A 22,369-nucleotide genomic window follows, 5' to 3' on the forward strand; every position below is an offset into this window, starting at 1 on the left:
CTCTGAGGGTTTTAATTTCTCTTTACCCCCAAATTAATATGAGATGAAACAGCAAGAACAGCAGTAATAATTCTTGTAGCTTCAAAAAAATTGTACTGGATTTTGTCTCCAGAGCCATTTCTAAGTAACTGGCACTCTGATCCCATAAAAATTAGCTAGGACATGCAGCTAAAATTAACTAAATTGAAACTACCCCTCACTGCTTCAGCTTCTGCCCTCAATCAGCCTTGGAGTTTTGAGCCAACCCTTGTTCAGAAAACTGGAAATGTTTCTATAAAATAAAGTACAAATCCACATACGAAGTAATCTCTTGGCTTGAAAATAATTTTCATAGAGTAGAAAACCCAGTACTATTAATGTAAAAATAACATCCCTGAAAGTTTGATGATGCAGGATCCTTGGCTTACCTGGTTCAGTTTTGTTTGGAAAAATAAAACATCTCAAAGGGAGGGAGTGGTCCAAAACTGGTCTCTACAGCATATCTTATTTCTAGGCAGTATTTTCAGAAGGAATAAGAGCTCAAAACCTAGACAACTACTAAAATTCAGTTAGAAATGCTTTCTTTCTCCTCTTCTCCTCCTCTCTGGAATCTGCCCACCAAAGTTTTCAGTTTTGTTACTTTTTCTTTTCATGCCTAGAGAAGTCTCTCAAACAGGAGAAACCTTGAAACTGCAACAAAAATAATGTTAATTTCCCAAAATGAGAGGGGGATGTAGCTCCTTCCCTATTCTTTATTTAATCATAGAAACTTCAAAATAGAACTCTTCAGATGTGGGACATTTGTGTCCCTATGAAACTGATTCACATCACATAAGCTCAGGGATTCAGTTGAACACCATTCATTTAAAATTCTTTTGTGTTGAATTCACTAAGCTCAATTACCTGCTTTACAGAAGTGATAAAGTTTATTTTTATGAAATTTTTTTACAAAAAATTATGTGATCTGCCATCTGTTCCCAAAGTTTTGTTTGTCCCAGCAGAAGCAGAACTGAACTTCAGGGACCTCTACAAGCAATCCCTGAATGTGTCCTTCACCCATAAAAAAAGAACATCTTTATGAAGTTCAGAAGGAAATGTCCATCAGGTAAGGTTGGCAGTAGAAGCCAATTCACGACAGATTTGTTTTTAACCAGTCTTATGGCAAAAAAAAAAAAAAAACAGGAAGGATACTATTAGTTTGAACCTTTTCTTTTATCCAAATAAGGTTACATTTTACTTTGTGTGGGTTTTGTCTTCTCTGAGTTACCTTGGGTTTTGCTATGTCTTTGAGGTAAGACTGAAAACTTTTGATGCTGTTTGGAAGGCCAGTATGAGACCCAAGGTATTTGCAATAGATCTGATGTGAAGAAAGAGACTGGTAAGTTGCTGGTTATTTATTGCTGGCTGCATGATGAAAACTTAGAGGAAGCAACAGGCTACCTTCACACCTGCACTCCCAGTCTTGCCATTCCCCTGACAGGCTCCACTAAAAGGTGGTCAGGGCTCCACTCCTACATAGCCTTGCTTCTTAGAGTCTACACATATCTGTAGAGTGATTAATGAGTTACAGGAAGGATACTATTAGTTTGAAACTTTTCTGTTATCCAAATAAGGTTACATTTTACTTTGTGTGGGTTTTGTCTTCTCTGAGTTACCTTGGGTTTTGCTATGTCTTTGAGGTAAGACTGAAAACTTTTGATGCTGTTTGGAAGGCCAGTATGAGACCCAAGGTATTTGCAATAGATCTGATGTGAAGAAAGAGACTGGTAAGTTGCTGGTTATTTATTGCTGGCTGCATGATGAAAACTTAGAGGAAGCAACAGGCTACCTTCACACCTGCACTCCCAGTCTTGCCATTCCCCTGACAGGCTCCACTAAAAGGTGGTCAGGGCTCCACTCCTACATAGCCTTGCTTCTTAGAGTCTACACATATCTGTAGAGTGATTAATGAGTGGGGAATCATTTCCCCTTCATTGTTCAAACATTAAGCTCTTCTGCAGTTTTCACACAGTATTGCTCCTGTTAACTCTGCTTATACTCTAAAACAAGATGAAAATTGGGTATAGATAGAGTGATTTGGCTCTTTCCAGCCTTGCACCTTCAACCCATATAGGGGAGTAAAGGGAGAAGCAATGGTGCCCTGTCTTTTCTATGGACCTTATTAAATGCTGTATTCTATTACAACCTCCAAACAGAAAATGTAATTCCTTGCTGAAATGACACTACATACAAAGACTGGTATGTGAAGGGGAACGTGGGGGAGGAGGAGGCACTCAAAGACGAACCAGGATCTGACAAAACTGCAGATCTTGGTTGTTCTGTCTAGGGAATTGAAGGCTGCTAATTGCCCTCTTGCAAGGCATGGGTAGCGATTGTCACATTAGACGGGAGAGGAGGGATATGTGTCTTGCGCTGCAGGCACACCACGAGGGTGACTGCGCAGAGCAGCTCTACCGCCGGTCCAAGTGGCTGTCAAGTGCTCCAAGTAATCCAGTCTGACATTTGTGTGTTAACTTTCTTGCAGTTACCTTAATCCGACTTCAGTTTGTAGGTTGATAGTAAGCCTTCTCAGGCGTGCTCCCAGATACTGAAGTGATTTGGTCGCTAGTTTTCACGCTAGTCTTTTCCAAGGGGTGGTGGGAGATAACGCTGCGGTGACGCCAGTCCCGAGCAGATCTCCCTGTCCGGCTCTACATGACTAACACCCCCACAAAAACTGGACTGAAAGCAAAGCGGTTGAAAACAGACTGGTGAACTGGGCAGCAGTTCTCAGAGAACTTTGAAAATCTCCCTACGGCGTGAATCTGGGGAGCTGCCTCGTAAGGCACAGCGCTGTGTGACAGCCGCGCCCGTGCGATGGCGGCAGGGCCGGGGGGAGCGAGCGAGCTGGCGGCAGCCCCGGGGCAGGTGTGGGCGAGGGGCTGGAAGAGGCGCCTGAGCCAGGAGTCCCGCTCCAAGCAGCGCCCAGGACAGACTGTGGGATGAAGGGGAGAACCGCGCCGGTTTTTGAGGCGTTCTGAGTCCGGCACTGTGAGACGCGGGGCGGTGGAGCCACTGGCAGGGCCGGCTGCGCTGCCCACCCGGGGAGAAACCTCGGAGGCGGCGCCGCTCCCCTCCCTCACGAACTACAGCTCCCGACGTGCCTTGCTGCCGCCTGCCCTGCCCGGGCCAGAGCAGGTGGCGCGCTGCCCTGCGGGAGCTGTAGGCCGAGAGAAATCGATGGGCAGCGGGACAGTAGCGGCCAGGGAAGGGTATTCAGTTCTCGGCCCGGTTCTCGGCCCGGCCCGCGGTCTGTGGGGGAGAACCGGGGCCCGGGCAGGGCGGGCGGCGGGGCGGGGGAACCGTGGGGAGCGGGGACGCGCGTCAGTCACCCCGCCAGGCGGCGCGCGCGCTCCCCGCGCCGGATGCTGAGGGGGAGAAGGGGGTGCGCGGGCGCGCGCTCGACGAGGCAAAGGGGGGTGGGGGGGAAGGGAGAGGAGCCGGGGGAGCGCGCGCTCGTATGTAAATGAGCGGGCGTGAGGTCAGAGGCAGATGGAAAAGGGAACAGAAGGAATGGCCGCCGCGGCTCCCGCTCCTCCTGCCGCCGCCTCCCAGTGCCGGAGCCCCCGCTGCACGGCGGAGCGAAGGGGAGTCCGCCGAGAACTCGACTCCTGGCGGCACCGGCTCATGCACTGTGTGGGTAAGAGAGGGGGCGGCGGCGGCGTGCCCCGGCTGCAGCGGGGGGCACCGAGGGGCGGGGGACGGGGCGGCGAGCGGGGTCTGAGAGGGGAACGGGCAGCGGGGCGGGCGAGGCTCTCCGAGCCCAGATCTGTCGAGTGGGCGGAGGGGGGAGAGCGGGGATGGAGGAGCGGCTCCAGCGGCTTTCTTGGAGGGTGGGAGCGGGGACGGGGTCAGTAGGGGAGAGCGAAGGTCCTAAGCCGCCTCCGGGCAGCAGAGGGTGGGTGTTACAGCTTTGCCTGGGGCCGCTGGGTCCCTCCCGACACCGCCGACCGAGACCCGTTCTCGGCTCGGGTCCTTTTGTCTCGGCTCCTCGTCGTTCGCGCGGCGAGCGCCGGTGGCTGCCCCCCTCCTCTCCTCCTCCATCGCCAGTGCCTGGGGGGCGGAGGGGGGAAGGGAGCCCGCCTCTGTGTGTGTGTCTGCGTGTGCGTGCGCCTTTAAGAGAGAGCCGCTCCTGCACTGACGGTTGGGATTTGAAGTTTTCCCTCCCCCTGGAAGTTGTCATGGCGACCGCAGCTCTCCCCCCGCCCGCCCCCGGGGCTGCCCCGGTGGCTCTCGTGCCGGGAGGTTTCCCGGGTCACGTGGCTCCCGCGCGCGTGTCCGGCTGCCGGGGGCGCGCGGGCACCGGCGGCGTTCCCGCCTGGAGGAGCCCCGGGAGCGGGGCTGCTCCCGCTGCGCTCCGCCCGGGCAAACGCAGCCTCCCCTCCCGGCCCCGGCCCCTGTCAGCGCTGGCGTTCGGCACGTGTGCCGCCCCGGGGCGGCGGGCGCTTCGCTTGGGTTTTTTTGTTTATTTGTTTTTGTGGAGGTGGGGTGCGAACGCTGAGGCCAGGAATTGTCTGTTTGTATTGTTTCGAGAGTCGTTTCCCTTCTTGGGGAAATAGAATCGTTGATCTTCAAGTAGAGCGTTAGAGTCGGTGCCGATCCTCCCCGATGGCTGAGCGGGGAAACACATCTAGCGTGGCTGGCAGGGAGAGCAGCGCTTCATTCAGTGTTTCCGCGGGCGCTTGGGACCAGAGCAGAGTAAGAAGGGAATACCTAACAAGCTGGCATACCTGTATTTACAGGCAATTAGCACTAATCCACTATCCCTGGATTTTCTGCATTTTTCAGTAACCTGATAAGTACTTGTTACGTGCAAGCTTCTTGATCTTGCTGTGTTGGGCCAAGAGCACTTGTAAACACCTGTTATAACACTTGTGTATATGTTAACATGTCCATGTATGTTTGCAGTGTCTTTTTATTCCTCCAAGTCACTGTTTAGAAAATAGCGTTTTCTAAACAGTACTACACTATATAATGCTTCTAATAGAAAGAATGCAGTTTAATTAGAATATACAGGAGAGCCAGTTTATTTGCATAGATGCTGTGATAAGGTGTTAAATCTGAGGATGGATATCTCTCACAAGTGGCACTTTCAGTGTTTGCCTGTTATTTAATGGCATTTCACTTAAAAGTTTGAACTGAAATCCCAGAAGTCTGCTTGACAGTGGCTGGCCGAAGGAGTCTTCTGGTGGTGATTGTGTACTGCCAGATGTGTTTGAGAAACAGTTCACAGCACAACCCACACTGAGAAGTGTAAAGAAATACAATAAGTTGACTCCTCTACTGGGCAGGTCTCCTGGGTTTAGGGAACTACTTCAGAATTGCCTTTTGGGTTGGCCTTTCACTGAGAATTGCAAAATACAGAACTGTCATATAATTACTTACATTTTACACTGATTGCACTGTGGTTATGCTTCACATTCAGGTTTGTCTTATTTAGAATAAAAGTTAAGGGTGTGATTTCTTTGTATATTCATGAGGAGAAATTCAGTGAATAGAAAGGAGCCCTGAAATTATTAGCAACCGCTGAGGAGAAAGGACATAGGTTATGGTTTAATAGTTAGTCAAGAGCTATCTTAGTTAAGAACTGTTACCTGGCAGGCCTGTTGAGCAGCCCTTATCAGAGAGAGAGTGTAAACAAAGTGGCAAGAAAGTGAGTAGTCAGGATAATGGAGGTAGAGTATGCTTAACAGGTTTGGGCTGGGGGATTTTTGTGTGGGTTTTTTTTTTCCCTTTACTTATTTGAAATTCTGTTGCATTAAATTCTGTAAAATAACCTCCTACAATAGCTAAAAATAATAAAGTAAAAATGGTTAATTGTTCTCACTTGCCAAAGTATTCCGAAGGATTTGAAGAGTCTAACAAAGTTAGTGTTACCTGAACAATGGCTGGGTTGATGGCTGAAATGGCAGCGTGGTGGAGGGAGTGGTGAGTTTGATGGATTTGGCTCTCTTCTCAAGAGTCATGTTTGTAGTAAAGTGAGAAAAACAATATGGTAAGGCAGTAGTCCCCCAGTTGTAGAACGTTTTGGATGAACAACTTTATTTTGACATATTGTGTCATTTACTGTATTGATACTAAATTTGGTATTGGCATTTCCGTAGTATGATTATTTGAACACTGAAATAATTTATCTGTCAAGGATTCATCATCTACTTTCTTTATGGAAGTGGTAAACTGAGCCAGAGATAACACATCCAAGACAGTGGTTGAGGCTCACAGTGAACACTGTTCATATTTACAACAATGAGGCTGAAATAATATTCAATGCAGGGCTAGTGATGGTTAGGGACTTCTGCTTGAAGGGCTCAGTTGCTGAATTGTTCATTGGTCAAAGCCTGGTTGCAGATTTAGCTCTAAAGCCCATGCATATATGTAAAAGCTTGGGGTTTGCCAGCCTGATATGTTTATTTGTGACCTGCAGAATATGATTTAAAGTCTCACGTCAAAATGTTCAAACACTTAAAGAATTTGAAAAGAAAAAGTGATAAAATGTCACTGAAAATTTGTTTATTTGGTATCTAAACATACTTGAAGGTACAAAAGACTCCACGTGATAAATGAATGCAATGTATTAACAGAAATTTGAAATAGGTGTTCAGTACAAAATGTCTGTTCAGCTGGAAATCTTTGTGTGTGTTATGTTGAGCACTGACATTCCTAAGATGCTTAGACTTGTGCTTATTGGGTGTTCCTAGCTCTTGCATGACTAGATCAGAGTTCAAAACTAGATGTTCTTAAAAAGCACCTGGAGATCTCAGTCTGTTGTGTCCTTACAGCTGTATAGTATGTGCTAACAGGTATTGCTTATACTTATCAAGAGTGCTCCCTGATATGTTTTGGCTTAGGTACAGTCTTTGTGGCATAACACAAAATATGTTAATTGTAAATTGTATTTATAGAAAAGTGCCAGAAAGCTCAGGATTTAAGTACCTGAGTTGGCCAGTAACTGAGTCCTGTAATGGTTTAAATTGCAAGGCATTTTATAGAGGTGAATATCAGAAGGATTAAAAAGTGCTCTCTGATGCTCTTTGATTAGAACTTTGTCATGTGAATTGATTAATTCCATTCCATTGGATTGAGAGGCTTTGGCAGTATGGACCTGTAAGTCTAGCTTTGTGATCAGCCATAAAAAACAGGATTTATGCAGCTTTTTTTCAAGCAGTAATTGATCCCACTGCCCAATTTCACTTGAACTTCATAGGTAGAGTGTTGGCAAGTACTTTGAGTTCCCATTACTTTCATGATTAGGCACAGAGGAGAGACCAAGTAATGGCTGGGATGCAAGAAAGCCCGACCCTTTGAACCTTTTTGTTGTGTTATCACAGTAGCCTGTGGGTGAGGTTTGGAGCAGTAATGTGGGACTTTTTAATGGAAAGTGCCAAATAATTCCAACCACGGATGTTGGAATCTTGCTAGGACCCTGCAGTGTGTTGTGAAAATATATCACCGTTTAAGTAAAACTTTCATTTTCAATGAAAGATTAAAATATTGCTACTTTTTCTAAAAAAAAAATACATTGCTATTTGGGGGAAGGGCAGAAGTTTTACTGTTCCTCTACTGCAGCTCAAGGGCACACATTTGACAGGAAATAGCCTTGGTATTGCTTTCTTATGAAAACTGAAATTTGATCAAAGTGAAAATCCATTTTTGTATGTTTATGAAATCTAGCATACAAATACTCCTTTACTCTTGTTAAAATTTTTCAGCCTTTTTTCCTTCAAAACTAGGATACATTAGTGCATCTAATTCTGTTTTAATAGATCTAGACTTTCAATTTTTTATTTTGTTTTAGTATTTGAACTTCTGCTCCAGCTTACTATTTTTGAACAAGCTGTCTCAAAAGTGTACTTTCCAAGGAGAGGAATTCCCCCCATACAAAAGATTTAGAGCTGCTTTATTTGCTGGTATCCCCACACTTGCAACACTTCTGCATTAAATACCTCATCTCTTTATTCCCACAATATGCAGCAGTGTTCTCACTTTCCATGTGGCTGTAAGTACTTTGCAGCAGGATAGTGTCTTTTTTTTTTAATACCACCATGGTTTTAGGTAATTTTCTATGGTTGCCATTGCACTAATGGGAGAACCAGTTATTTTACTGTATTTATCTGTAATGTTCTTTTGTATCTACTGGTGATAGTTATGGTGGTTCAGTGCTCTGTCACCTGTCAGGCCACTAACAGAAGACATGCAGTAGTGACTTCAGTATGATACCTGCTTTGAACTCTTTTTCTCCCTTGGCACTCCTAAAGGTGCACACTAGTCCCTTTAAACAGCCAACAAGCCTGCTGTGGCCACAGTGCCATCATCCAGTGTGATGGGCAGTAATACTGGTGTAAGGTGTTCCTGTGGATCTCTTGTGCTTTGAGCTGTGATGTGAAACCCTTGGTGTGATTCCAGCGTGAAGCAGATCAAGGAAGTAATCTCAGTGTTACTGCAAATGTCGAAAGAAGAACAGGAATTAAATCTAGATCTCAATCACAGCACAGGTTCACAGGTGGTTTTTGATGCAATGAGGGCAAGATGGTATCATGTAAGGGAATAGCTCAAACTAGTATTACAGAGTCAGGTGTGCAAGTGGGCACTAGCATTGAACACGCACTGTGAACCACAGTTTAAGACTGCAATAAAGTGCATTGTCAAGTCCCATGGAAGTGTTACTAGAATGGAGTAATTGCAATTCTGACTATATGTTCATGCCTCTTAGATACTTGCATCAGCACTCATTGGACCCCTGTCTGATCTGTTTTAACTCATTATCTGCTCAACTGGCTGTTGCAGAGTTGGGGATATGCAAAAAAATATCTGATAGCTCCTGCTGCTAACACAAGGATGGGGATGGACCTTTGCAACAGAAGCAGCATGGGTAATAACAGAAAGGAACCACTGGGTTGGTTTAGCTGACAGGAATGGAACACAGTTCTAAACATACCATCTCAATTTCCCCTGGACAAAACAGGTTAACAAAAGAGGAAAAAATGGTCAGTGTGTATATATAGGTCATTGACAGTTGCTGCAGTGTATGTATTGAATTAACTGTCTTTAGACTGAAGTAAGGGAAAACACATGGGATTTGTTTTGTGTTGGACTACCTTTGTTTCAAATAAGCAGTGTTAAATCAGCTTCTTTTCTGTATCCTCTCACAATCCATTTCAATTCATCAGCTTTTCTGTCAGAAAGAAGTAATTGCCCACTGTTGTCATGTTTTTGAAGGGCTATCTTACGATTGACTCTTGGGAGAAATGTCTATGTGGTGAAAACAGTACAAGAAAAGTTAGATTAATGACAACCAGAGATTTAGTTGAAAAGGCAGAGGGAGGAATTCTGTGTATGTAGCTGTAGATGCAGTACTAGTTCACTGATTCCTTGAGAACCTGCAATTGTAAGGATCTGTGGAGCATAATTTTTATGAAAGATGAAACTGTTCCTGCTGCATAGACTAATTCATGGATTGTGTGGCATGCATGCAGTGCTTGGTTTGAATTCTTTGCACATGGAGCAGAAATGTGTTGCTGGGCATGCAAGCAGATACACATATCTTCAGTAGTGTTGATAAAACCTGTGATTGTTTTTGGTGCTCCCTATGTCTAGCTGCTGGTATGTGGAAGCAGTTCAATTTTTAAGTGTTCCAGGAAGTACTGTAATCTTTGTCAGTGTTTCTAGGCATAGCTTGAACTTTCTTATTGTATGTTCTTAAATGGTAGCTGTTTACTTTTTATGTGCTGATAGAGAGCTGAGAAATTTAAACTCTGATTTTCTACTTCATAGGCACTGAGAATTTCCTAAGCTGGAACTTGTGTAAACCAAAATCATGGAGTGCAAATAAAGTCACTGCAACTGCCTCTCAGTTCTTCCCTTGATTTGGCATTTAGTAACTGTGCACTCTAATGTTCGAGGTTGGTAACTTTCAGGGGATTTTTTTTTTTTGTTGATGCATGACACAGTATTGTTGTTTTTCTTTCTGAACTCACTGTACCTACCTTCATGATTTATGTTGACTGGTATGAGCATTCATTTATTAAACAGTTCAACAAACTAGACTGTAAAACTAATCTACCTTAACACTAACCTAGAAAACAGGAGGAGAAACGTGGCAGGAGGAAGAAGAGGAAAGAAAAGGTCAAATCTAGTTTAACTTGGATCAGTTTTCCAATCAGGTTTACAGTGTACCTGTTTTTTTTCCCTTGAGTTAAGTAGCTTTACTGGGGAGAACAAGGCTTCTGGTTTTTAGTAACTGATTATTTTATCAACATTTTTGGGTGTTTGAAGTGTGTAAGTTGGCTGGAGCGTGTTCCGAACCAACAAGACTTGATGAGAGAGAATACACTACCACTAACAATAAATCTTTCCACTTGTTCTCCCTTTGTAGTAGAACTTGTCTGGTGTAACAGTGAACTGCCTTCTGTTTTAAGTTAGCCTGGGAGGCCTACTGTAAATTTTGTTGTTGTTGTTGCTCTGGGTTGGTTGTCTGTTAGTTGGGTCTCCTGAACTGCCTTGCTATGTGAGGGATATGTGAGGGAAGGAATAATAGGTATGTGTTCTGCTGGTCAGTTACCAGATCAGGGTGTGCTGTTGAGGAGCTGTATTCCAGCCACTCTCAAATAGCTAGGGCTTGTACTGCCTACAGCTAAAATGCGGGAAAAAAGAGTACCTCTTTCCTTTTTCCACCCTTGCCTGTTTTATTTTTCAGCTGCATTATATGGGTGTTTTGAGTAGATGGTTACAATGGATCCCTTTTTCTTGACTATGACTCAAGTATCAGGGCTTCAAAGTAAATTGTTGTTCTAACCTTTTGAGTTCAGTCTGTTTATGTAGAGGTCAGGCAGAGCTTTATAGACTTTACTAACTTAAAATTCTTTGTCCCATTTAGAGCTACTGTCTTTTATGTTATTCTTGAACTTTGCTCTTTTCAATGTGCTTGGTGGGAACTTTGATAAGATAAGCTGGAACGTTAATAGAGGTTGTAACAGAACTGAATTGCTGTGGTTCACATGTAAAGTATCAAACTTGTAAAAAGTAAGATGGCATTCTAAATTTGGCTATCATACATTAGGAAAAAAAAATCCACAGAGCACAAAACCAAACAAAATCGAAGTCAAACACAACCTTGTTTGGGGATATAAAGTTATATGATACATCTCTTCTTTTTCCACTGCTAATCTACCAATTTATGCTTCCATTTACTACAGGCATAAAGAAGCCAGGAAGAAGTGAGGGCAGAGTAGAGAAGATGGATGGTAGTGGCTCATCTGTTTGAGCATGTAAGGGCACAGAAGATGCATTGCAAAGAGCAGAGAACTCTGAATCTGCAGAAATGCACTGAGCTGTGGAGACTGAATTCCTTTTTATGGGGTGTGGTCAGCAGCATGTCACTCTGCAGATCAAAGAGCCACGTGTCAGGGTTTTTTTTGTTTCCACTTCTGGCACAGTCCAGGTTCCTGTGTAGTATCTTGAGAAGCTGGATTAACCCCTTCTTAGATAAAGATCCCATTCATGGCAAAATTCTTCTAGCATCTCAGTTACTGCTCATGTGTCTGGTTCTCAACATCCATCCAGGCTTGTATCCATAGCAGCGTGTGTTGTACTGCAGGAGTGTGAGTTGGGTAAATGTCGCAAGATATAATTTTTTCCTGTTTTAAATTTTTTTTAAGTTTATTGGTAAATGAAAGCTCACTGAATTTGTGACCTCTTTAACCATGTTCCTTGCTTTCAGTTTCTCTGTAAATTAGTAGGGTCCTGATATCCAATTATGAGACATCCTCGCTTTTGTGGCACCTGGGGATTGATTACTCATGTTAAAAGTGCTGTTCAGTGGGAAAAATTACTGGTTTTCAGTGTGTTTTATTGTAAAATGTTGCTAGTTTATTTTAAAAATGCTAGATTTTCAGATTTTAAGTATTTTTGTTCCTCCTTCCACAGTTCCCAGCTTCTTCAAATCATCTTAATTAAAGACTAGTTAGTTAGTCTTACATGTGAATAATAGTTCTCACTGTTATAATTCCACTTTCATGGAATTTTATGGAATATTTAGCTTTATAAACTAGTTCTAGTGCATTTTTAGTCTGATGAGCCACTAAGTCAGAGGGCAGTGTAATTAATCTAGGGTTGAATATGCTCCTCCTTTTCATAACTATTGATAAAAAGCTTTGTGTATCTTATTTAAAAGTTTTATTGTCAATTTGAAAAGCACTATACCGTTTAGTAATGCCAGGATAAAATGCTGCTGCTGTAAAACTGCTGGACATCTTTTGATTAACAAGGAATTAGTATTACTGCCATATATAATGTAGATTATAGAAGACTACTTTAAAGGAGCCCTGCTTGTGATTACAGCTGGCAGTTTGGTTCAAAGAACAGAGTGTGCCACAGCAAGGCCCAGTTAAATGAGAAGGTCTGACTTCACTTAAGTGTAATCTGGAAATGGGGGAGGATTATCAAATGGCTACTGTTTGGTGACCTTAGTTCAGATGTAGGTCACTCTGGTGTTAACCACTGATGAGGGGGAAGAAAACAGAATCTGGGTTTTACTTCTGCCTTAGACTGTTCTGTGTATGGCCTTGAGTGCTAGCTGTGACAAGCTGTTTCAAAAGTTTATTGTGCTATCAGCTAAATGATGCAGTGATTGTGGAGTTACCTCTGATTCTGGTACATGCTCCTTCAATTTTCTTATTCTTCCTGGACCATCTCTGTCCTTCTTCTCAACTTTCATGAGTTGTATTTGACTAAAAACAAGCTTGAAAGTGATACAGTGCAATGGCTGTTGGGGAAGTAAGGTTTGTACACTCGCTTCTGCTATTTTGAGAGGTGTCCCTACCCACAGCAGGGGGCTGGAACTAGAGGAGCTTTAAGGTCTCTTCCAAGCCTGTTCTATGATTCCTGTTTACTTGGGAATTTTGCCACCTGTTGTGTATTGCACTCTGTTGTGGCTTTTGAGCTCGGAGACCTTCCTATGATATTTAGAGAGTTTCAAAGCTGTCCTGATTGAAGTCCTGCCACACCTCTTTCTGTTGATGCCTAAATCATGTTCAGTTATAGGTGTCCTGTGATCTATCAGGAAGTGAGATCCTTTGGTCAAAGCAATTTCAACTGTGCAGCTCTTATTGGATTCTTTGCTTCATTGCAGGTATGTTCCTGCATGTCATTTAATTAGATGTGGAATGAAATGTCATTTATCTTTGAGGCCTGCATCATACTCTCTGCTGATGCAGTGAGTCAGAACTTCCAGTGTACTTGAACGCTTCTTTTAATTCTTGATTAAATGTATTAGCAAGGTAAAACTTACTCATAAGGAAATTGTCTTCTTGAGGCTAGACCATCTCATTTTTTATCACTTCTGTGCCTATTTTACCTGCACAATCAGCATTACTTGTTCTTGTCTTCCCCATTTTTTGTCACTTCTGTGCCTATTTTACCTGCACAATACCCTGCAGCCTTGACGGAGTTTTGTCTTGAGATGCCAGTTGATGTTTAAATTGGTTAAACCATGACAACACATCTGTCCTAACTCTAACTGATGTATATGCCATAAGCACTTAATACCAGTCTGCTCTAGTGGTGTCCAAAGACATGCACTCCTGTTCCATGTCACCAAGCACTCACAGCTCTCTAAGGACCTCAGAAATGTGAGGTGGCTCTTGATTTTTAGCCTTTCTCATTTTATTTAGGTGCCTTACTGCAGTTTGCATTAATCCCTGCTTTTTAAACAGCAACAACAAACCTACCCTTAAACTCATATTGGCCTTCCTTTTGAAATGCCAGATATTATACCTTCTCAGAAAGAATTTCTTCAACAAGATCATCAGGCTGGTTAGAATATATTGGAAAGTACCTTTATTTCCCATCTGCATCCTTTTTGAAGTCTACTGACTCCTGAACAAATGGGTTCTACCCTAATGAAATAGGATTTCATAAGAAGATGGTCCATTTGGAACTAGTGGTGTCATTTCTTATCTTGGAACATTGGAATTTTCCAGAGGGCTCTGAGCTTGGTGCTGATGTGAAAAACTGCACTTCAGTACTCACCTTAGATCAGCTTTGTGCACAGCCCTCAGAAGCAATGGTAGATGATCCCTGGGTCCTTTGCACCTCACTGTATCACTTGAACAGAACAGAGCTTTTTCTTACAGCTAGAGCTTCTCCACAAAACATCAATGTTTCACTGGAGAATTCATATCAAAGATAAACTGCTTAGGAAGTCTTAAAATTGCAGAGCTTTTGAGCAAGTGTTTGTCAGTAAATCAGTCATGTCTAAATTACTGGTGTCACCTCTGGCAAGCACTCCACAAACCTTCAAAGAGTGAACTGAAAATTTAATGTATCATAGATTTCGTATTTAAGTGGTCAATGCTTCCTGCAGTGTTACACTTCAGGAGAAAAAGCTGTGAGAGAAACACACTGTAGTATGACCTGAGGAAACTTGCATGATGAATTTAGGTTATTGAAGCCTGTGGTATTACTTGCTGCATGTTTCTCTTAATTGGTGACTTTAAGAATACTTGTCCAGTGGTTCAGGATGGGGTTTTGCTGGCCCATAGCTGGCTTTATAAGGCCTTTACTCCAGGCTGTCACATACAGTAGTAGTTTGACAGCTGCTACTTGATGTAACTTGAAGTAATTTCCCACTCCCTCATGTTGTCTGAGGAGATCCTGACATCTTTTCAGGCTGAGGGATCGAATCATTCACTTTGCCTCATTCAGCCACCAGCTCAAAGAACCAAAACAGCCTCTTCTGCTCTTGTTTGTGAGAGCAGTTACTTGGTAACTTTGATAAGTTGTTGTATCTTTGGTAAGATTTGGATGGTGTGATTGAAGAGCTGTAACTCTCCTTTGCTCTGTGTGGTGCTGCACTTCCCCATCTGCCTTAACTGACCTGGTTAAGTGGCATTCAAGGTAGTTTCAAAATGGATACTCGGCAGCTTCATGCATTCAGCATCTCAAGCAGCAATCAGGCATTCTCTCCTCTTTCATTCTCAACCTTTCTGATAAATAATAAATGGGGTTTTTTTGCTCTGTGTGCGAGATATGCGTGATCTTTACCTGTGAGACTGATTTAAGAAATTTGGTACCAGATAAGTAACTTGTATACTAAGTTTTCCAGAATGCTGGTACTGAGATTGATCTGTTTCCTGGAGAAGTTTCCCTCTTGCTGGAAATGCAGACTGTGATCACACCTTTCATTTAAGAAATCCTATTCATGTATTCTTGACCCTGCAGTTCACTTAGCTTCCCTAAGTGGTAGCAGTTGTCTTTCCAAATTGTTTCATTTAGAGGGAAGAGTGCTCTACTTACAGATCAGCTGAAGATCTGTAAGCTCTACTTACAGATCAGTACTGAAGTTTCTTGTTTTGTCTTGCTTGAGATTTGTGGGAAGCAATGGGTTATGGCTGTCTTCTTGGGTCAAAGAAACTCACTAAACTGTGAGGGGAATAATGAACTCTGCTAAAGAGTCTGCCTTTTCTATTTATTGTATTATTTATGGTTCTTATGGAGAAAAATAAGTGAACCCCAGAACAACTGATTTGAATATATTTTTCTTTCAGCTGCTTGATCTTAATACAGAATTTGTGCTGAGTTGGTTTTTTAAGGAATGAAATAGGGACATCCACTTTTTTCCTTTTTTGCATAGTATGAAGTGAAGAGGTATGTCTTTGCAGACTAACAAAATTTAGTAGTGAAAATTACTGTCTGGAAATAATGAGTATTTGCTTTTGCCAAGGAAAAGACAGTGCTGGAATATGGAAGGAGCAGAGTGTTTCTAAGACAGGATAGCTACTGTTTAAACCCATCTGCCTTGTGTAAGAGCTCTTGTCTGTTCCCAACCTGATCCAAGTATTCAGAATCTTACCACTAGCTACTTAAAAATGTATCTGGCTTTCTTTTGTGGTGTTCTCCCTGCTCCCCAACTCAGGTTGGATAGCTGTTAGTAATGTGAATTTTATAGAGTCTAATCAGAAATTTAATACAAAACTGTTACAAAAATCTCCCAGTAAATTCTCATATCTAGTATATGGTTGAATTTCAGTGCTGCATGAATTCTGTTCCACTGCAGATGGGTTCAATTCCCACACTTTGAGACTTAACATTTTCTCCTTTATCTTGTGCCATTGAGTGATTGGGAGGAAGTTTATAAAATGTTTTTTACAGATGCATCCTAATTACTTAAAGAACATTGAGTGATTGGGAGGAAACTTTATAAAAGGTTTTTACAGATGCATCCTAATTACTTAAAGAAGAAAAAGCCAGGACCAAAAACAAAAAAACCAAACCAAAAAAACCCCCCTCTATCACACCTGCTTAAGCTTTTGAATTGTGTCAAATACTAAAAGCAAATCCCAGAGACTTTTTCCTGTTCCCATCTTACATGTGACACCTTTTATGTGATGAAAATGCCCAATGTGAAGCTAAAATTAGCGTTTAAAGTCTTTATTTCTGTATGTCTGCTTTTCTGATCTCCAGGGGGAAATGAAATTATTCAGCCTTCTTAATCAAAAGTCAAACAGTTGAAAACTTCTGTCTATTCATTTCAGTGTATTCTGCAAGTTCAGCAGATGTTGACTTGAATGATGCAGATTTGAGGTTGGTTGTCCATGACCTGTGAGCTGGGATGCTCTGCCTACGTGCCTTGAGCAATGACATCTTTTCTTCTGTTCACTGAGCATGTTTAAGAACTGGTCTGAAATCACAGTTTAGCTAAGTTCTTTCAATCTTACAGGAGCATCTGAGGCACTTGCAGTTTTAGCCTTGAGCACCAGAACATGTTTTTTAGAGAAAGTAAGCATAGTTAAAAATTTTTATTTCAAGTGAAGTTTTTAAATAGATGGAAGTCAGTTTCTTGTTAACATGTTGCTGGCTCTAAATTTTGTCAAATTTGAGAAGGCAGATTCTGCCTGGATTTAAAAATGGTGGCTGTTAGAGGGGCTTGGGGAAGATTGCTGGTTTATTTTTATTTTTAACTAGGTATTTGTAAAAATAAGCTGTAAATTAAAGGTGATTGGATTTAAAAATGGTGGCTGGGGAGATTGCTGGTTTATTTTTTTTAACTAGGTATTTGTAAAAATAAGCTGTAAATTAAAGGTGAAAATACATGGCATAGGTATTATAAAATGCAGAAAAGTGAGTTTAAGACAAATTTAAGAAATTAACCACTATTAAAAAGGTATATTGCAATAATTTCATTGTACTACTAACATTGTGGTACTTCTAGGATTACTAGAATATTTTTTAATGATCTGGTTTCAGCATTTGTGTTAACGATATGTTTGAAAATAAAGATTTTGAAGAATTCGACACCAAGATTTATAGAGTTGATGACTGTGATAGCTTGGTAGCTTGGTACAAGAAGCCATTCCTTCTGGAGCTTCAGCGGGTAAGAAAAGTGACAATTGATTTCAGTTGAGTCTAGTTGCAGGATTTCAGTCAATTTCAAACTTTCTAAAGAATAGAAATGGATAAATAGTTTCTCAGTAACAAATGGTTTCTGAATAGGAAGAAGATGAATCTGCTGGGAGAGATGAATGACTTTTTTCCAGTTCATAATTTCAAAGCTATTTGTGGGAAATAGGTTGTTTGAGTGACACAGAAATTATAATTGGAAAGAAACCTGAAAATTCCCTTGAAACTGAATCTCTTCTGAAATTCCTCTTCCTTGTAAAACTTAGTGTCAGGCAGCAGTTTCATGGAATGCTCTGAAGGCTTGCAACTTCATTAGCTTGCAGTAGACACCTGGTGTAACACAGAATCCTACATTTTAGTTTCTCAAAAGCTCATCAGGCTAGGAATGTTCTGATTTTTTGGGGGTTTTTTTTTGTTTGTTTTGTTTTTTGGGGAAGGGTTTGGTTGAGTTTTTTTCCTTTTTTTTTGACTCAGTGTACTGGGGTTTTCTGATAACTGTTTTTTCTAAAAGCTTTTCTTAGTGGAAAGCCCAATGTTGTTTGATTCTTACAATCCAGGAAGTGTGCAAGACCTGTTTATTTGTTAGTTGACTCCTAGACTTTCTCCCAGATACTGGTTGGATGTGTGATACTGCATAGTAGTAAAAAAATGTTGTGACCTATTCATTGTTATGGACTTGCTGTGGACTTGACTTTTTTCTGTGGTTTAGTGAACATCTGACTAGGCCTTCAAGGAGCAGGAGAGAATTTGTCTAACAATTCTAAACTTGTTTGGTAAAATAGCCAAACTTTTTAGTCCTCCTATAAATCTTAAAATGATTATTAAGAAACAGACACATGCTTTAGGCACATGGTTTTCTGAAAGTGACAGTTGTTTCTATGTCTTACTCTTGGGCATTGTTCTCCTCATGTTGTAAAAGACTTAAATTGATACCAAATGAGGAAATCATGAGCATTTTTCCAAGCTGGATGTAATCTTTTACAGTCTCTTCCTCCCTCTGAATTTCCTTCTGTAAGAATACAAGCTATGAACTGGTCAAATTATTGCTAGTGCAGTTCTGGGTAACAGTTGGTATCTAGCTAGCTCTGATGTAGGGTCTTGGAAAAAGAAAGGCAGGATAAGCTTCAGGCTGAACACCAATATTCACACCAATTCCATATTTAAATGTCCCAGTGCAACAGCTGGGATTAGATTACTGTTCCAAGAGAGTTTTTAGAGAGAACAGAAATTAAGTTTTAGTAACTGTCACTTGGAATTTTCTCTCTCCCTATCCACAGAGCAGCATAGTCACTTCTGAAGTGTCTTCCTTATGCCTTTTGAATTATAAATAACACAAGTCTCTCAGAATATCTGGCTGCTACATTAGAAATTAAATCTACTTTTAACCTTGGCAATGTCTGAAGGTACAGTAAAAGGTGTCATGTCGGGCTCTCCTGTTTACAAGTCTGCAAGGACACATAGCCATAGAAGATTACTTGGGAGAATGAAACTGCTTCTCTTTTTATTGAACCTCATTTTTCTTGCTGTGGTTTATAAATACCTGAACTCTAAGTTGATGCTAATTGCAGTCTTTATTTAACCTACAAAAACTTCCCCCTCCCACCCCTGTTGGCTGCCACCCTTTTCTTTAAAATTATGAACAATTGTGGGGGAGGCAGGACATTTCCTCTTTTTGTTCTGCCTCTGAGGTATGGCCAATGTCAGTCTCCTTTGTATTCAGCTTAATGCTTGCAACTGCTTCATGTTACAGCGAGTTCTTTTGATGTACATAGTATTTTTCTGAAACTATATTTCATCACTGTCTTCATCCCCTCAATAAAGCACAGCACAGAGAGTTGAAACCAAGGATTTTTATCCTAAGTGAAAACTAAGCAGTTAGAACTGGCATGGTTCTGTAGTCTCATTTCAAGTTTTGGTCACCCTGTCTTGCTGGCAGCAGCAGTGTCCTCAGCTGCATTAGTTCTTAGAGTCAGGATTTGCAGAGAAGGAAAAGCATCATTTTAGCTATGGTTTGGAATTTGTATTGGAGTCTAAATAGAGGATTTCCTCCCTTTCATTTTGGAATCTCTGGTATGTTGGTTCCTGTTTGCTCAGGGAACTGAATCAATATGGTAAAGAAAATGAGTGTTTTAAGTTAAATGTTAGGACTTTCTATTATAAGAGAACTTTTTTAGTGCTCTAAGCAAGAAATGGATTCAAGCTAGACAACATATTCAGCAGAAGCCCCTGCCCTGCTCCATTCCTGTGCAATATCTGTCCTAAATTAAGTCTCAAGAATTTTTCTGCAAGAAAAATGGGTTGATTTTTACCTGATAATCTGTCCAACACTTTATCAAATAATGCATTTTAAGAATAGATATTCTGTAGTGATGTTACAAACAGGAAAAATAAAACGTTTGATTAAGGATATAATAATTTTCCTTCTGTTGTCATACTTTGTTTTGAATATTCTTATTTTAAGAATAGATATTCTGTAGTGATGCTACAAACAGGAAGAATAAAATGTTTGAATAAAGATATAATAATTTTTCCTTCTGTTGTCATACTTTGTTTTGAATATTCTGTCTAGCAAGTTACTTTTTTTGTTTGTTTTTTTTTTTCTTGCCATTTGTGTAAGTGGCAAAAAGATGAGTGTTTGATTACTGATTTGTGTGTTTGTATTTTTGGGGTTTTTTTTCCTTTTTTTTTTTAAACTCAGTGCTTCAGTTGTTTCATACAATAGTCAATCCTTTCCAGATTGTTGTGGTAGTAAATTTGAAAACAAGTAAGTAGAACCAAACTAAAACAAACCACAACAAAAACCCTGTGACTTTGAGATTTATATCAATATATAAGCAAAACTAAAATTATTAATCCTTCTATGGTTAAGGGGGAACAGTGGGCAAAAAGGACAGCTGCTGACCTGTTGCAGGAAAGGAAAGGCAAAAGCAACTGACACAGATGTTAATGCTTAATTTTAATTTCTCTGTCTGTTAAACATACTGCTTCACTTCTATAAAATATTAAAATAACTCTCTTCTCTACAGAGTATTCTCCTTTACCAAGCTGTAAGGGAATTTCTGCTTATATCCCAATGGTGGGATAAAGGTAACTAGGTATAATAAAAAATTGGTGTAATTATTTTATGCTTTTTTTCAAAATTTTGAATTAGAGCTATAGAAAGGTGATAAAATATTTTCTGCATAATTGAGAGTGGTTTGATATATCAAAGGAACTTGATGATGGCTGAGTAATAAACACATACTCTTGAAGGGTTTGAGTTTCTGATGTAATTAATTTTATTTTCCTGTCAGTTGGAAGCAAAAATGTGCAAGAGTTTGGAGCAGATAACCATTTTTCAGGTAAACCTGTTCCCTTCTGTAGTGGCAAATAATGGTAGACAGCTTTCAGGTGGGCAAGCTGCACCTGGAAAATATAGGTGTGTACTTCAAAAGGCTGTAAGTTAACATGATTAGAAGCTAAAAGATGACTGAACATGAGCTCCAAGTCCCTTTCCTATGAAAGAGATAACTTTTAAGAAAGGCAGATGACCTTTTTAAGTAAGCCAAATCAAAAGACTGCTTCCTACTCTTGCACCTGTATTAATGATAAATAATATTTATCAGTAAATATTGAAGCACTATTGAGGGAGAATTTGAAGAAAAGTGAGAGATTTTCTTTCAGGGAAGCTGCAACTGATGCTTTGTCTGCCTGGGGTACATTTGAAAAGAAAAAAATATGTGACAAAACCAATGAGGCAGAATTCTGTCTGTGGTGTGATTGTTTTAATCCAAGGTAGCGGTCTCTGTAAGATAAACCACAAAACTTGCCCCAGATATACCTCCATACTTACACTGTATTTAGCAACAAGCTAAATAATGCAGTCATGAAAATGTACAGATTGAGCAGAAGAATTGAAGTTTATTTCGATGCAGTACTATTTTGAATTACATGCTGTTTTCAAAAGGAATCACTTTTCAGGTGCATGAAACAGTGCAATGTTACAATGGTAGTGGGGGAAAATCCAATTTATTTTTCTCGTGGTAATGTCAGTTATGTCAGCGAGTTTTAGCTCAGAACTTCGTGTGTTATACCTTGACATGAAGCTACTGCTGCTTAAATTAAAGGGTGTATGGGGTGAAGGGGGCAGGTAATGGAGGAGGTTGGCCTGTTGGTTGGGGCGTAAGCCAGTGTGCAGGATCTGTTTTTCAGTCCTTACTTGTCCATAATTTCTTTCCAATGTGATTTTAGATTCTGAAACTCCTCATATAAATTATATAGTAGTCCTCACAGATGAAGAAATACCAGCTCAAAATATAGGTTATATGACTTCAGAATGGGATCAGAATTCATATGTCAGCTATATAAGTGTTTAGAAGCAAATGCAGAAACAGAAACTGAACTCAGGAGTTGTTATCAGGTCCCTTTAACAACTGGGTAAAGTACCAGTAGCTGTTACCACACCAAAAAATAAAAGAAGGTAGTTTAATGCTGTGTGTGGCAGTACAGTGCTCAATCTCATTAAATGTAATCTTATTCTTTGGATTTTCCTAATTATATTTTAAGGACCATTTATTAAATTCTGCAACCTTTTAAGAATTGAAATCAGCAGTTCTGAACCTACTTTCACATTAGTTTTGATTTAAAAAGCAACAGTAATGGGCTAAACTCCACACTGCTTAAAATGTGCAATTTTTTTTCTTTAACTTTTGTGTTCTCTGCTGAGAATATTAAATTCAAAAAATAAGGAGGATACATGAATCTTCCTTGCTGGTGTTTGTTACTTAACAGGGGTGAGGCCTGATTTTATCTAAGAAGCTAAATAACAAGTGTTTTGGACTTCAATAAAAACAACTTGAACTACCATAATTCTGATGTGATTCTTGGTATAGTAAACCACAAAGTGAAGGGTGATGGAAGTAAACTTTTAGGCACACAGAAGTTGTGAAGATTTCAACATATGCTGCTGCTGACTTTC

General features: G+C 40.7%; 1 protein-coding gene across 8 annotated transcripts in view; it reads left to right on the forward strand.

Annotated features, from left to right (window-relative positions):
- The first annotated feature begins 3,165 nt into the window (after positions 1–3,165).
- Positions 3,166–22,369, forward strand: part of LCORL (ligand dependent nuclear receptor corepressor like) — an 82,293-nt gene continuing 63,089 nt past the window's right edge. For 2 of the 8 annotated variants that reach the window (XM_039698797.1, XM_039698799.1), the window contains exon 1: positions 3,186–3,658. In XM_039698797.1, coding sequence (XP_039554731.1) covers positions 3,511–3,658 — 148 coding nt within the window. In that variant the 5' untranslated portion in view covers positions 3,186–3,510. Of the gene's footprint in view, positions 3,659–22,369 lie in introns of all 8 variants that reach the window. The other 6 variants (XM_039698791.1, XM_039698792.1, XM_039698795.1 and 3 more) reach the window with 6 other exon arrangements.

Source organism: Passer montanus, unplaced genomic scaffold (assembly GCF_014805655.1).
Source record: "Passer montanus isolate IOZ18808 unplaced genomic scaffold, ASM1480565v1 scaffold13, whole genome shotgun sequence".
Classification (NCBI taxonomy): Eukaryota; Metazoa; Chordata; class Aves; order Passeriformes; family Passeridae; genus Passer; species Passer montanus.